The 17271-nt window shown below is 36.5% G+C and overlaps 1 protein-coding gene across 1 annotated transcript in view; it reads right to left on the bottom strand.

The window, feature by feature from the left end:
- The window catches only part of lamc3 (laminin, gamma 3), a 93205-nt gene that overhangs the window by 3679 nt on the left and 72255 nt on the right, over positions 1 to 17271 (bottom strand). Inside the window, exons 13-24 of the mRNA XM_059550560.1 lie at positions 9340 to 9528; positions 8872 to 9123; positions 8224 to 8377; positions 7997 to 8139; positions 6844 to 7022; positions 6237 to 6429; positions 5092 to 5333; positions 4905 to 4981; positions 4678 to 4812; positions 4325 to 4563; positions 441 to 586; positions 95 to 197 (exon numbers count right to left, since the gene is read on the bottom strand). Of these exons, the coding sequence (XP_059406543.1) occupies positions 95 to 197; positions 441 to 586; positions 4325 to 4563; positions 4678 to 4812; positions 4905 to 4981; positions 5092 to 5333; positions 6237 to 6429; positions 6844 to 7022; positions 7997 to 8139; positions 8224 to 8377; positions 8872 to 9123; positions 9340 to 9528 (2052 nt within the window). The remainder of the gene's footprint in view (positions 1 to 94; positions 198 to 440; positions 587 to 4324; positions 4564 to 4677; positions 4813 to 4904; positions 4982 to 5091; positions 5334 to 6236; positions 6430 to 6843; positions 7023 to 7996; positions 8140 to 8223; positions 8378 to 8871; positions 9124 to 9339; positions 9529 to 17271) is intronic.

Below are 17271 nucleotides of genomic sequence, written 5' to 3' on the forward strand. Positions count from 1 at the left end.
TTACCTCATTTATTGCTCATCTGTCACAACTTGAGAACGGATTTTATTTATCAACAGTGAAAATATGAAAGAAGTATAAAGCAGAACCAGTTACCTTCCAGACTCTTCTGTAAAGACAGAATCTCCGCCTCAACCTCTTTCCCTGTCACCACAGAGGAGACGGCTGACACCTTAAATTCCTCAGCCACAGCCGTCAGCTTCAGATAAAAAGACAAAAGATGCATCTCATTACACTGTCTTTTGGCAGGAAATTGTCACATTTGAATTTGCTTTGAGCTGAGAACACATCCCTGTTGTTTTTTCTCTTGTGTAACGTTTCCCACCAGACTGAGTGGCAGGAGGTGCTAAATTCACAGGATGAAAGATCTGCTAGACCTCTAATTACAAGGACTTAATTATATTTCATTGTGTGCTTCTTTATCAGTGTGGGCAGGCTTTACCTGCTTGAGCTCTTGAACAGTTTTCAAGTGTTTTTCAGCACTGTCCACGTGAGGCTGCATTTCTTCTCTGGTCTTATTAATCAAATGCTCTTTAGACTGGACAGAAACATCAAACTCAGCTGTCCTGTTCATCAGGTCCTCGATCTGAAATACAGATGAATTTGGTTCAGAATATATTCTTTCGATGATCTCTACACTCAGAGCACACTATATATATATATATATATATATATATATATATATATATATATATATATACAGTATATATATACTGTTTTTTCTGTATATCTGATCTAATAAATGCAGGCTTGATGAGCAGCAGAAACTTCTTTCAAAAACATTAAAAATAGTAATGTTTCCAAACTTTTGCTCTGTACTGTATGTATATATATATATATATATATATATATATATATATATATACAATGTGTTAATATTTGATTGCCTATGGCCTGAGACTCTTGGATACGCTCCAGCCCCAAGACCCTATCAGTCAATTAGAATAATAAGACAATTAAGCTGTTACCAAACAAATGAGATCAGTATCAACAAAATTAATATTTGCAGAGTTGCATCTGAAGTGGCATTTAGATGTATTTGCACACTGTTTAATGCAGCTCAGAGGGACATGGGTTGCTTTAACCTGCAGTTACAAATACATAATGTTTTGATATTTTAAACATAAAACATTGAATACTGATATTTGAAATTATTAAAAAAATGAAAAGATACTTTAAATGTGAAACTAAGTCCACCAGTAGATGGCAGCAAGTCACTGTTAATAAGTGAATCATTGCAACTCAACCGAATCATTATAATCAAAATGTATAAATTTTCTGCCCCCATATCTTGAATTCTGTTATCACTCTTAATGCATTTTAATAGACTGAATCATGAAGTGAAAGAACACACAACAAATACACATGTGCACCGTTTAACCCACTAGACTTCATCACGTAATGCATGTATGCAATCACTAGGTGTTTTGTTTGGGTTTTGCAAAATACTTGATAATGCCAAAATGCACATTGTTAAAACAACAATTACGATATTATCGCAGATGATATATATCACACACCCCTACGTGAGTGTAATTAACTACCGAATTTTGGGTGCACTATCCCTTTAAAAGTATGACCGCTCAATTAGAAATGCTTCTTAGTATAAAGCTTTGCTTACAAAACATATCACTGGACCATACAATAATGTTTATAAAAGCTTCTAAAAATTATTTCTGTTTGTCATGTTGTGGAATAAGTCAACTGATGACAACTAAGCATTTTAACTAGAAAATAATTTATAATTTTGTATAAATCAACTCTAGACCTATATGATTTTAGTTAATAAGATTAAAATGCATGCATTTTGATCAAAAATCAGCGTTGAAGTATCAATAGTTGTACCACAATGTCCACACATAATGCATGAACTAACTTGAATGAAAAACTAACTTGGAAGTTTGAAAAACTAACTTGGAAGTTTTTAAAATTGCATGGAAAAACAGTATGTCCAGCTATAGACAGGCTCTAAAAACTGCTAGGGCAGAGCATATCCACAAACTCATTGAAAATAACCAAAACAATCCAAGGTTTTTATTTAGCACAGTGGCTAAATTAACAAATTACCAGACGCCACCTGATTCAAATATTCCACCAACGTTAAATAGTAATGACTTTATGAATTTCTTCACTGATAAAATAGATAACATTAGAAATACAATAGCGAATGTAGATTCTACAGCGTCTAACACTTCAGTTTCATCCATCGCACCCAAAGATAAACTGCAGTGCTTTACAAATATAGGACAGGAAGAGCTAAATATACTTATCACTGTATCTAAACCAACAACATGTTTATTAGATCCTGTACCCACTAAATTACTAAAAGAGCTGTTACCTGTAGCCGAAGAACCGCTTCTCAATATCATTAACTCGTCGTTATCTTTAGGTCACGTCCCAAAACCATTCAAGCTGGCGGTTATCAAGCCTCTTATTAAGAAACCAAAACTAGATCCTAGTGTACTGGCAAATTATAGGCCTATTTCAAATCTTCCATTTATGTCTAAAATTTTAGAAAAAGTTGTGTCTGCTCAATTGAGCACCTTCCTGCATAAAAATGATCTGTATGAAGAATTTCAGTCAGGTTTTAGGCCCCACCATAGCACAGAAACTGCACTTGTTAAAATTACAAATGACCTGCTTCTTGCGTCAGATCAAGGCTGCATCTCATTTCTAGTCTTACTTGATCTTAGTGCTGCGTTCGACACCATAGATCATGACATACTCATAGATCGATTACAAAACTATACAGGTATTCAAGGGCAGGCTCTAAGATGGTTTAGATCCTACCTGTCCGATCGCTACCATTTTGTTTACTTAAATGGGGTGTCATCTCATTTATCATCAGTAAAATATGGAGTGCCACAAGGATCCGTCCTAGGTCCCCTTCTATTTTCAATATACATGTTGCCCCTTGGTAATATTATTAGAAAATACGGAATTAGCTTCCACTGTTATGCTGATGATACTCAGCTATATATTTCAACGAGACCAGATGAAACTTCCCAATTATCTAAGCTAACAGAGTGTGTTAAAAATGTAAAAGATTGGATGACAAATAATTTTCTCCAATTAAATTCGGATAAGACAGAGATATTAATTATTGACCCAAAAAACACCACACAGAATCTTGTAGATTACAATCTGCAACTAGACGGATGTACTGTTACTTCCTCTACAGTCAGAAATCTGGGTGTTATATTAGACAGCAATTTGTCTTTTGAAAATCATATTTCCAATGTTACAAAAACTGCATTCTTCCATCTTAGAAACATTGCCAAGCTACGAAACATGTTATCTGTTTCTGATGCAGAAAAGCTAGTTCATGCATTCATGACCTCTAGACTGGACTATTGTAATGCACTTCTAGGTGGTTGTCCTGCTTCGTCAATAAACAAGCTACAGGTAGTCCAAAATGCAGCAGCTAGAGTCCTTACCAGGTCAAGAAAATATGATCATATTACCCCAATTTTACAGTCTCTGCACTGGCTACCTATTAAGTTCCGTATCTGTTACAAATTATCATTACTTACCTATAAGGCCCTAAATGGTTTAGCTCCTGCGTACCTAACTAGCCTTCTACCACGCTACAACCCATCACGCACCCTAAGGTCACAAAACGCTGGACTTTTGGTAGTTCCTAGGATAGCAAAGTCCACTAAAGGAGGTAGAGCTTTTTCACATTTGGCTCCCAAACTCTGGAATAGCCTTCCTGATAATGTTCGGGGTTCAGACACACTCTCTCTGTTTAAATCTAGATTAAAAACGCATCTCTTTCGCCAAGCATTCGAATAATGTATCTCTTAAATTGTGAGTGTAGTTGCATCTGCATTTTTATTCTTTAGCTTGGGTTAAACTAATTTTACTTTGTTGGATCAGCAGCTATGCTAATGATGTCTCTATCTTGTTTCTATGTTTTGCCACGGGATTTACATCCCGTGGTAACTAGGATTTACACAAGCTCCAGTCTGGATCCAGAACACCTGAGAAGAGATGATGCTGACCCTCAGAGGACCCCAGATGATCCTAACCTTGAATCAACAAACAGAACTAACAATTATTGCTACATGTGTGACTGCATCATATAATTACTATTAATTAATAATATTGATAGTTCATCATCTAGCTGACTACGTCTTGTATTATTATTATTATTTTTATTTTTCTAAAATCCTGTCAAACGTGCACAAACTACTAGCTACTACTAAATATTGTAGAAACATAATTTTCTGTAAAGTTGCTTTGTAACGATTTGTATTGTAAAAAGTGCTATACAAATAAACTTGAATTGAATTGAATTGAATGAACAAACCTCTGTGATTTCAGCATCCTTGGTTGCTGTGACATTTGTTTGATTAAGCATCTGTGAGGAAGACGGTATATTGGAGTCCTGCGCTGTGAGGGTGAAATTGACATCCATTCTGCGTAGTTCAGATAGTGAAGAGGTGATGTTCTCTAAAATGGCTGCTATCTCAGAGTTGTGCCTCTGAAGTGACAGGTGTGTCACTAAAGTCTCATTAACCTCAAGCGTCAGATTCTCCTTCAACTGCTGCATCTCCTCCAGCCTTTCAGACAAAAACAGATAGACAGCGGCATTTAAAATGAGTTATTAAAGACCAATACCCAGGGAACCCCAAAAAGTGCTTGATGAATACAGTCACAAACATAATGTAACTCACTTCTCTGTAAGATCCTGTACATATGACTCTGTGGAGTTGTCTTCTAATAAAGTTATCAGCTGTGAATAGGTTCTGTTTGCCATTTTAAAGGCATCTCCTGCTATCTGCTCTATACGAGCTGCCATGTCTGTGTGACTGTTAAAAGAAAACATTATAAACAATGTTTGCAGAAAGTCACATCTAAAACTTGAACTGACATTTGTAGTACATTCAGTATTTCTGCTAACCTTTTCACTAGCACCTCAGACTCATTCACTATGGCGTTCCATTTGTTTGGTTCTTTAGGGATTACAGATGGGATGACCTGAGAATAAGATGTTTGAAGAGATGCAGAGAGACACAAAAGCCTTCATTAAGACACGTTCTCTAGCCAGATGGATTAGACATTCATTTAATTGATCTGTGCAGACTCACCATGTTGTCAAGGTCAAGAGTCATCTTCTGAAGCAGGTCTTGCATTTTCAGAGTAACAGATAATGTGTCACCAAGCTCTTGACACTCATGTTCACCCTTCAGAGTCTTTTCTTCCTCTGTAACTTCTCCGCTGTCTGTTAAGTTGCAGTTCAGTGCCGATGCAATGCTACGCAGCTGCAGCTGTAAGGTCTGGGCAGATGTTTCTAGCTGTGAGAACTGTTTAATGAAATCCTCGCGAGCCTCTGCATCAAAGGAGGAACATCAGTGTAGCATCAGTAGGGAGTTTCCAACAAAACGATTGTCACTTGCAGAAACAACAAAGCTGAATGGAGCTACAATATGTTCTATATTAGTCTTAAACTGTGATAAATTGAAAAGCAACTGTATAAACCATCCTAAACAAATTTGTTTTTCTTAGCATATACTATAATATACTTCAAAACTTTTTTTTTATGCTCACTAAGACTACAATTACACTGCCTTATTTTTTTGTAACATTATTAATGTCTTTACTGTAATTTTTTATCAAATTAATGAGTCCTTGCTGAATAAAACTATTAATTTCTTTAAAAAAAAATAATGTATGTATATATATATATATATATATATACAAACTTTTTGAAAGTAGTGTTATTACAGTTATATTGTTAGTCAAATTTCTGGGTGTTTCTACAACTGATTTTTTAGTCAACAGGATGACACTGATAGAAAATATTTTGTGATAAAATGTTAAATAAATTTTTTTTTTTCATAAACCAGTTTCAAGTGAAAACTAGATATTTGGTGTAACAGCATTATGACAGTGTCCATATTAACAATATATAAATAACTACATAAGCACCTCTAATTACACATTAAATGCTTCTTATATTGAGTTACTACTATGTAATGGTGCTTTAATGTAAAAAATAAGAATAATTATGCTTTTAAAGGGCATTATTATTTATTTTATTAATGAATGTAGTAAACATAGTAGATGTGCTGGACATTAAATATATATTATCCAGTATTATGTATTGTATTATAAAATATGTTGTAATATAATATATTATTGTATAATATTTGATATTCACCCCAGGTACGTTGCCATTTAATATGTGTTTACCAAAAACAGCTTGTTTGTGAATTGGTTAAGGACTTTTCACCTTGAATAGCTAGGAGGTCTTCCAGGGCATTGGGCAGATAGTCTTCAACTTGGTCCTTCTGTATGTGATTGTCCAGGCCGTTATGTTGGTGTCTGTGCTGCTGTCGCCCACGATAATGCCGACTGTATCTATTGCAGTCATATCTGCTAAGCAGCTTCTCCAACTCCTGCAGTCTGGCCTTCAGTTTACTGGCCTGTACACATAACAATGTGAAAAAAATCATTAACAAAATCTGTGAGAAGAAAATGAAGAGACAATGTGTAAATGTAGTCATAGTTAAAAACAGAAAAATCAAAGCACTCAATTACAGCAGTAGACGTAGCTTTGATTATTAAAAATATCCATCACACCTTATTAGCTTGAGCCCCACTGAGCTTTGCACTATCATTTAAAGGGCAGATCTAGAACCAGTCTGCAATTACCACCCATTCATGCTCATTACGAAAAACCCAGAAGATCTGAGCATCTAAGCAAAGGAACTTAGTGAGTGGGTGAGATAGCACGTAATTGTGAACCTTTTAATTTGCTGAGCAACCAATTACATAAAAAATATAATTTGTCATGCTTCATCATCATCTCTCTTTCTCATGAACTGTGGAAGGCCCACCTGGTCTCTGATGAGACTGTAGCACACAGGACACTCCTCACATTGGTGGGTCAGGCGGTTCTGATAGTAGTTCAATTCACACTTGTCACATTTATATCCAACAAACCCATGGCGACAAGAACACGTCCCATTGTCATGGCACTGCATCAAGGACGAGCCCATGGGGTCACAATTACATGCTATAGGGGGGAGATTGAGAAAGAGAAACAATGAGTTTCCAGCAATTGAAAAAGGTAGGTGAAGGACACAATGGACAAAGTTATGTATAATGTTAAAGGGATATTTCACCAAAAATGAAAATTCTGTCATTACTCACTTTCAAATCGTTCCAAATCTGTAAGAAATTAATTGATCTTCGAAACACAAATTAAGATATTTTTGATCAAATCCGAGAGCTTTCTGACCCTAGACAGCAACGGAACTACCACATTCAAGGCCCAAAACTGTAGTAAGGACATCACTAAAATAGTCCATGTATCATCAGTGGTTCAACCATAACTTTATGAAGCTATGAGAATACTTTTTGCGTGCCAAGAAAACAAAAATAGGGACTTTATTCAGCAATTCTTCTCTTCCTGTTAAATAATGCTGTTATTTTTGTTTTCTTTGCACATAAAAATTAATCTGGTAGTTTCATAACATTACGGTTGAACCACATTGACTATTTTAATGATGTCATTACTACGTTTCTGGGCCTTAAACGTGGTAGTTCCATTCGCTCTACGGAGAGTTAGAAAGCTCTTAGATTTTACCAAAAATATCTTAATGTGTCTTACAGGCTTGGAACTCCATGAAGGTGAGTAGTTAATGACAAAATGTTCATATTATGAATGAATTATCTCTTTATGTTTAAAAATAAATTCAATTGTGTTATAACACTCCCTGGAGTTTATTTAGCTGAATTCACAGTAAAATATATTGGTTAACAGAGTATCATTGAAAAATATAATTAGATTATTAAATATTTGTATTTTTAATTTGTTAATAATAATTAAAAAATAACTAATAAGTCCAATTAGAAAAATAAACATTAAACATTAAAATGTAAATATTAAACCATTTTAAAGATGCAAATCTTTGTTTCAGGGCAAATCTGACTTGTCCATGTCAACCACACATGTCCAGTGTCGGTTCTGATTATTGATTTCAATACCTCTGCAGCCTCTAGAGGAGAAACCAAAGAATCCCATTCGACAAGTGTCACATGACAGCCCCTCTACACCTGTTCGACACATGCACTGTCCTGTGATTGGATGACATGCTGAAAAAGAGGAGCCAATGGGGTTGCAGTTACACCTATAGAAGAGAAGAAAAGAGTATAGAATTTATGCAGTTTAATTTATAGGCTGATATAGTGACAGACATACTGACAGATCTTACATCTCGCAGCCCAAGCCTGGCTGTAGGTTGAAAAAACCAGTTTCGCACTGTCCACAGTCTCTCCCTGTCACATGACTCAGGCAAACACATTTTCCTGTATCCGGGTGGCAGTCATTCGGTGATCCTGATGTCCCGGCCACGTTACAGGCACAAACTGAGAAACAGAAATTCATAAATTCTCAATGCAAAACACCCAGAATGTTAAGTTTCCTGAGTTACAAAGAATTTCACAAAAAATCTTCTCAGCCACATGATCGCAAATGATGTATAGCTCATGTACAAAATGTTTTTTAATGTCTACATTCTAATGAGGCATGCAACAAAGCAACATCTCGAACAAGGACAAAATGCTTAATGTTGCCAAGCTTCTCAAAAACAATTTAATCAAAGTTTTGAAGTCTCAAAGCATCAACGACTTTCCATTGACTATGGTTTTTATACTCAGCTAATGATATTTTCTGTCTCTTACTCATTTGCATTTACATATCTGCAGTATATTAAGCCATTTTCTTTTGGCTGGTTTCCACAATGTAGGTGATTTTACATTTTACTGTCCCTAGGAAGATAAGGTAGGTGACTATATACCCTTTATATTCCCCTCAAATGAATTAATTTTATGCCACATTCATTGTTTTAAATGATACTCACGTTTGCACTTTCGCTCTGGATTGAGTTCATTGGCCAAAGCGTTGCCGTAGTAACCTGATCTGCATTTTTCACAATGGTCCCCAGTCGTATGTCCCAGGCATTTCAGACAGCGTCCAGTCATGTGATCGCACACACCCACTGCATTGGGATCCACGTTCCCATTACACTCGCACCTCACACACGGTTGCACTTCGCCTCCCCAACCCAAAGGGTTGCCATAGAAACCATCTTCACATAATTCACACCGTACACCTGGGAATCCATTAAAATCCATTAACACAATCTACTTTCTTTTTAATATCACCCTTTGTGCTTGTGCATCAGATGCAAGTGTCTGCTAAATGGCTAAATGTATATTTATTTACAGTGTGTGCATAATGTATTTTAACTACTAATCTTTTTGCATATTAATGCTGAACTGAGCTGAGCTGAATTATGTAAATAGCACAGAAACTGACTGCAACTGACCCCTTTGGCCTGTTGGACAGTTGGTACAAACCACGTCCCCTGTCTCTGGCACCTGGACACAGGTGGTGTGATCTGGACAAGGACAGGGTAAGCAGTCGCCTGCGCTGCCAGTCAGTGCATTGCCATAGTAACCATCTTCACAAAGCTCACAATAAGGACCTGTGGTAAAGTCTCTGCAGTCACATACACCTGCAATTAAACACACACACACACACACACACACACACACACACACACACACACACACACACACACACACACACACACACACACACACAGAGAAAGAAAGGACACATGCACAAGAACAAAAATATTAGGAGTGGGTTTTGGCACAAATTTCATGATTCGATTGAATATCGATTAGGCCTATTTTGTATATATAATTTACAGGACATGTAGTACAGTAATAATGTAGTCGGTTGGTACTACATTATTATAATACTGAAGGTTACAATTAACTGATTTGCATACAAACTAGTGCTGGGCAACAATTACATTTTTTAAAACCATGACTAATCGCATGATTGTCTGCGATTAATCGCATTGCTATGCACAAAACTAACAATGCATTCAAAAGCAGTGTATTGTGCACTTTATTCATTTTTTAAAAATACTGCTATATTAACAAAAAAGCAATAACATTTGGTTTGCAAACACTTAAAACAAATAAAGTGCTTTTTTACAGCAGTATTCCTTTTACATAGTAGCAGTTAAAATATCTCTTGTAAATCTTAACTTATAACATTAATGTAATTAAATAAAACAAGCTATTTGTCACAGCCAGGGCATTAGCGTTTTTATAGAAAATATTTTATAGTTTGTTATAGAAAAACAAGTTATGCTCAGAGTCCAGAGCCTCGATCATAACATTATAATACGGGACAACACTTGATTGGCGGGTAGAGACCTTTGTGTGCGGGATGCGGGAGAATAATTAGTTTGTGCTCACACTAGGCAATCTTAACCCTAAAAGCCTGGTTCGTTTGACTGGTGTGATCGATCTGTTTAACAGTCCCTGGGTCTGTTGGAAGAGGCGGGTCAGAGCACGGTTCAGTTACTGTATATATAGATCAGTGAGGGTAAACGCTAACTGCGCCGGAGTGGAGATCTTCTGATACGGGGTGCATAATTGCGTGAATATTTCTGAGCAGCAAAAGCGATAGATGTGTAAAGCAATATATTGTGAGAGGGCCGTGTGTTACTGCATCCCGTACGACTCAAAATAATAAACCACAAAGCTTACCAAACAATACACTCCACTGTGCTGAGCAAGTGCTTCTCTGCTGTCTTCATGTGCTACCGGAAACTTCCTATCTCCCATTTATGAAGTCGTGATTACAAGCTCATTGCATTCTTTTCTGTTAAAAATAACATTGGACAGGGGTTTGTGAATGCTGATGGTTAGCCTAAACAATCTGATTGTGAGCAGCCCCCCCTGTGACCCATGATTTGTCTGTAGGCCTATGTGTATTCAGAGCAAGTGAGCAATGGACTTTCATAATAATAATAATAATAATAATAATAATAATAATAATAAAAAACTACGTTAACGCACGATAAAATAATTATCGGCGTTAATCAGTTAATGCTAATAACGCGTTATTTTGCCCAGCCCTAATACAAACATGTTTATGTTTATTTCATGCTGTAGCCAGCATTGAAGCAATGGGCTAGTTGCATTTCTCCGCCATCTTGGATTTCCGGTCTTGCGAGTTTGTGCGTAGATATTTCCGGTTGTGCTAAACGTCAGTGTAGAGAACCAGAGAAATCCAAATATTACCTTCTATATGTTTACAGGATTTATAATATCACTTCAAATGCAAATAAGATATACACTGCTATTATTACTATACTATAAATGTTAACTGAGCCAGTGGATTTGAAACTTGTGTATGTCTGGGTCTGGTGAATTAATTTAATACACTTGTTCCCTAGTGTTCACGAAATGAAAGTTGAACTCATGGTGTGTATACACAGCTACATAATGTATTTTTATCTGACCAATTATGTAAATGTACAAATTACTTATTTCTCGAAAATGGTTTTATTACATTGATTTTTTTTTTAATGAAATATTTACCTCGTGAGACGTGGGCTGCGATTTATCTTCATAAGTATCAATTTCTCAACTGTGCACATACATCAGTTTGTTTCATCACTATTTTCACAACATATTTTATTATTTTACACAATTAACTAATACATATATACACTAATACACTAATACAATTAACTTTGCCCCTTATCTTCCAGGCCAGCCCGTAACACCCCTTCTGCCCCTTGGTTATCTGATGTTCTACGCGAACACCGTTCTAAGCTTAGAGCTGCTGAAAGGGTGTGGCGCAAATCCAGAAATACTACTGACCTTAATATGTATCAGTCACTCCTATCTTCTTTCTCTGCTAATGTCTCCACTGCTAAAATGACATACTACCATAACAAAATTAACAATTCGTCTAACTCTCGCATGCTTTTAAAAAATTTTCCTCACTTCTTTGTCCTCTTCCTCCCCCTCCTGCTTCATCTCTAATAGCTGACGACTTTGCAACGTTTTTCATTAATAAAATTAGTGCACAATTAACACATTAGTGCACAATTTTCCACACCACAATCAGTCAAGCTCATATCACCAGCAAACTTACACTTATTTACATCCTTCTCTTCAATCTCTGAGGCAGAAGTCTCAAAACTCATCCTTTCTAATCTCCCTACAACTTGCCCGCTTGATCCTATTCCATCTCATCTCCTTCAAGCCATTTCTCCTGCAGTTGTACCTGCACTCACTCACATCATCAACACATCCCTCCACACTGGTGTTTTCCCCTCCTCATTTAGACAGGTATAACTCCACTACTTAAAAAACCCAACCTCAATTTATCTCTTTTAGAGAACTACAGACCAGTTTCCCTTCTTCCTTTCATTGCAAAAACACTTGAACGAGCTGTGTTCAACCAAGTCTCTACATTTCTCACACACAACAACCTCCTTGACAGCAACCAATCTGGCTTCAGATGTGGACATTCAACTGAGACTGCCTTGCTCTCAGTTGTTGAAGCTCTAAGACTGGCAAGAGCGGAATCAAAATCTTCAGTACTTATCCTGCTTGATCTGTCCGCTGCTTTTGACAAGGTTAACCACCAGATCCTCCTATCAACCCTACTGGCAAAAGGCATCTCAGGAACCACACTTCAATGGTTTGAGTCTTACCTATCAGATAGGTCCTTCAAAGTATCTTGGAGAGGTGAGGTGTCCAAGTCACAACATCTAACTACTGGGGTGCCTCAGGGCTCACTTGGACCATTTCTCTTCTCTGTCTACATGGCATCATTAGGTTCTGTCATTCAGAAACATGGCTTTTCATACCACTGCTATGCTGATGACACTCAACTCTACCTCTCATTCCATCCTGATGATCCGACGGTAGCTATTCGCATCTCAGCTTGTCTAACAGACATTTCTTCCTGGATGATGGACCATCACCCTCTTGGCAGGTCTTCCAGCCAATTCTATCAAACCTTTACAATTAATTCAGAACGCGGCAGCAAGATTAATTTTTAATGAGCCAAAAAGAATACATGTCACACCTCTGTTAATCAATTTACACTGGCTTCCAATAGCTGCTCGTATAAAATTCAAGGCATTGATGTTTGCCTACAAAACTACCACTTGCTCTGCACCCATTTACCTAAATTTGTTACTTCAGACTTATGTGCCCTCTAGAAGCTTGCATTCTGCAAGTGAACAGCGCTTGATTGTGCCATCCCAAAGAAGCACAAAGTCACTTTTACGGACTTTTAAATTAAATGTTCCCTCCTGGTGGAATGACCTCCCTAACTCTATCCGGACAGCTGAGTCCTTAGCCATCTTCAAGAATCGGCTTAAAACACATCTCTTCCATCTTTATTTGCCCCTCTAACTTTAACACTCACTATTCTAATTCTATTCTTTAAAAAAATCTAACTACCTTTCTAATCTTTTTATATTCCATTTTCTTTTCATTAATTATGCAATTGTATGTGTGTGTTTGTATGTGTAAAGACCTCTAACACTAGCTTGCTCTATTCTTTTTTTATTCTATCTGTTTTCTTTATATTATATTATTTAAAATCCCATGCTAGGTGTACTGTGTTAACCTAACTGAGACTTGTTATAGCACTTATATATCATTGCTCTTTTTGTTGTTTTTGTTTGCTTCCACTGTCCTCATCTGTAAGTCGCTTTGGATAAAAGCATCTGCTAAATTAATAAATGTAAATGTAATGTACATGACTAATTCTAATATCTGTTTTATCTGATAATTAATGCAAAAGAATAACAATATACCTGCGCTGCTCGGATAATGATTTATGTCAGTCAGATAATGATTTATGCTGCAGATCTTTCACAAAACAAATAAACATTGATAAAACACACATGAATTCAAACAGCGATCTTTTAATTAATGCAAACCTACCATAATTACATTACGTTTAATTGTACAGTTACAGTTATAAATTATGTTACCAAATAAAGTTAATAAAACACGCTTTATCAGAAATCTCTGCGCATTGTTTGACAGTCAGAAACCTTGATCTACATAACAGTCAGAACAAAATCAGCTCTTCGAAAATGTAAAGTATTGCATATTTGAGTGGTTTGTGTTCGAAAGAAGAAATCCCTGTGGACTAATTAACCTGATGTCTACGCTGATCCGCATAATCAACAGAAAAATAAAGCAATCTCCGCGTTGTATCTTGATGAATTTCCACACAGAGGTACGCAAAAATGTAGGGAGGATGTTTCCCCATGTCTTTGATATACCATTATCCACTGTTAAATAAAAAAATCATTGATTATATACATCTAGCCAAGTTTCGTATGCAAGTTCCCCTTATAGTAAATGCGAGCGTTGCAAGACCGGAAGTAATTATGCATACACTCGCATCGCTGAAGCTCACCGGCGCCATCTTGTGCACCGATCCCATAGAGATCAGTTCAGGAGAGTTTTGCGCAGCCGCTTATCTTGTACTGAAGTGCTACAGCCATGGGCGGAGTTTGGGGGGGGCTAAGGGGGGCACTGCCCCCCCAGACCAGAGCCAATTAATGCCTGTCTTGTGCTTTGAAAAATAAAAAAAAATACAGAATTCATATTTTCTCATTTTATTTGTCCTATCTTTTGTGGATATTATGAGTAAGTTTAGAATTAATTATTTTTAAATATACTATATTGAAAAAGAAGCTCATTTTGGCGGACTTCAAAGTATCGCGGTAAGTTACGTGAGTGGACTCTCTTCTCGTTCTGTTCCCGCTGTAGTCTACATGCTAAATAAACAAAATGGACATTCGTCGTTTTTTTAATAAACCCACTAGTAATTGGTAGTGTCTGCTGCAGCTTGCACTCACACTGCCAGTTGGCTCTGCTATGTCAGAAAGAAGTTTCTCAGTTATGAGAAGAATCAGAAACTGGCTCCGATCTGCAATGGCTCAGGACAGATTCTCAAATCTTTCCCTACTGCATATAGAGAATTGACTGCAAATTTATCAGAAGAGAAGATAGTGGATATCTATGCAACTCGGAAAAAGGCGGCTTTCTTCTGCATTGGTAAGATATGTTTTTAATGCTTTTCTTTGTATAGCAGTCCTTGTTCATTGTAAACGTATTTTAAATGTAGATGGTATGATATATGAAATATGGTAGCCCATAAAAAAATCTGAGCTCGTGGTCTGCTGGTAGGTGCCCCCCCACGCACAAAAGTGAAACTCCGCCTATGGCTACATCGATCTGTCTCTCAACATTAAACAGCGCCAAAATGGCATTTTTTGTTTGAATATTGTAATAAAATGGACAGAATTTGAAATATGAGAGTTTGTTTCACATCAAAAGTAACAAAACACAAAGTTTATTGCGATTTCTGGATAACGTGTGGGCTTCAATGTTCCTTTCATTAACTGAAAATATGCTAGACTAATCGATTCTTGAGAGTTAAGAATCATTATAGTTTCGTAAAAAGGAGAATCGATTAAAATCGAGAAATCAATATTTTTACCCAGCCCTAAATTTTTTTTAAGTGCATATATTGTGAAAAGAAATGATTTTGGATACATACATGAAGTCAGACAGTCTAAGACAATAATCAGATCCACTGAACCTGAAAATCGCTGGGCTCCATTAGGATTCTGCACACATGCTCTGAAAGTTTAATTTCACAGAAATTAAAAGTAGAGATATACTACAAAATACATAAAGAAGAATGTACATTACATAAATAAAAAAAATGTTTACACACTAAACAAATAAAATAACGTTTAGGTGTGTATAGACCATAGACTGTATAAAAACAGGTATAGACACGCATCCCTCATCTGTGTTTTAGTTGAAAAAGTGCACTACCCATCTGAAACAGCAGATGGCAATACACAATTACATTAAACGTGTGAGTGAAAACGAGACAAAGTATGTGATCTGACTAGTCGCTAACCTGTAACTACGCAGCTCGAAGCTATCAGACTGTTCAAATGCATCTATCTTCAAAAGCTTTTCGATTATTTCTTATTCAGTGGTAAGAACTTAATTCAAAGATAATTTATTCTCTTTACCAACAAGAACATAAAATCTCTAGGTGTGTATTTCTGTCTCAGATTATTAGGAAAAGCTCTGCTATAAGAGGGCAAAACAGCATTATGAGATTTAATTCCTGTCCATCGACTTTGATATATATAATACATAAGCACATTCATGATTAAAAAACATGTTTCCTGACCTGTGTATGTATGAAATACGTACAGCACATGAGATGAATAGTCAAGCAGCTTCATTAAGGACAAGTATTCAGAAAGATCCAATAAAATAATTGCACAAATAACACGCACTAACATTCTAAATACATTTCAGTGAAAAGCTCACTTCACTTCACACCTATCAATCCGATAATCACGTCCTTAACATTAAAGGATAAAGACTTCGCACTCCTGCTGTCCCTCAAATGCACTTAATGCCACCGTGAGGATTTGCAAGGTTAACACTAATAGATTTAATAAGGTTTCACTGAGAGAGATAGGGGAGTGACTGAGAGAATAAAGAGAAAGACAGAGAAAAGTATTGGGTAGGGGTAAGAATGCATGGAAATGATTTTAATAATTTATGAAATAATTATTTATTGTATTCTAGCTGATAACAGACAATTACATAACATGAAAACATACCTCCACAAATATAACAAAGCATAATGTTATTGTGTTATATTTGTGAATAAAGCATAAAAATACAGTAGATATTCAGTCCCCGCACCACTATACAGGAAGACATGATGCTTCCTTACAAGCCAGAGTACTTACTATCTCTAGTTTGGAAGACTTTGTGATCTCGAAGATTTTGACCAACGTTATTAGATCCAAATCAGAGGTAGAGAAAGAAAGAGAAAGCAAGCAAGAGATTGAGAGGAACAGACAGATGGACAGAGAGAGATCAATGTGATAACTTCAAATGAAAGCACCTTAGTTCATAAAGAAGTCTGGAGTCTTTAAGAAAAGACTGTAGGGGCGTCTGTTTTATTTTTGTCTGATTTTATAAGCAGCTGGATTCGCCGTGGTCCTCTTCCTCTGTTTATTTGTTCTGCTGAATTCAATTTAGGAGGCATTTTATTTTCAGTCTCTGGGAGGTCTGGAAACATGGTGTATGCACAGACATATGTGTCTGTGTCGGTCTGACCTGGAGGAAACAAATTTAACTCTAAAAGTCATACTGAAAGAACCACTGCCCCATATATCACTTCACTGAGACAATCCTCAACTCTCACAAAGATCAATACCACTCTCTTGCACAACAAAACAGAGGACTCACAACAACACCACATAATGCAGAGCAAAAACATTTGGACCTTAAAGTACAACAAAACAAAGCACATTTTGGTATTTTTATGGCGTCAGAAGACATAGAGTAGAGTACAGAAGCCA

Source organism: Carassius carassius, chromosome 5, assembly GCF_963082965.1.
Source record: "Carassius carassius chromosome 5, fCarCar2.1, whole genome shotgun sequence".
NCBI classification, from domain to species: Eukaryota; Metazoa; Chordata; class Actinopteri; order Cypriniformes; family Cyprinidae; genus Carassius; species Carassius carassius.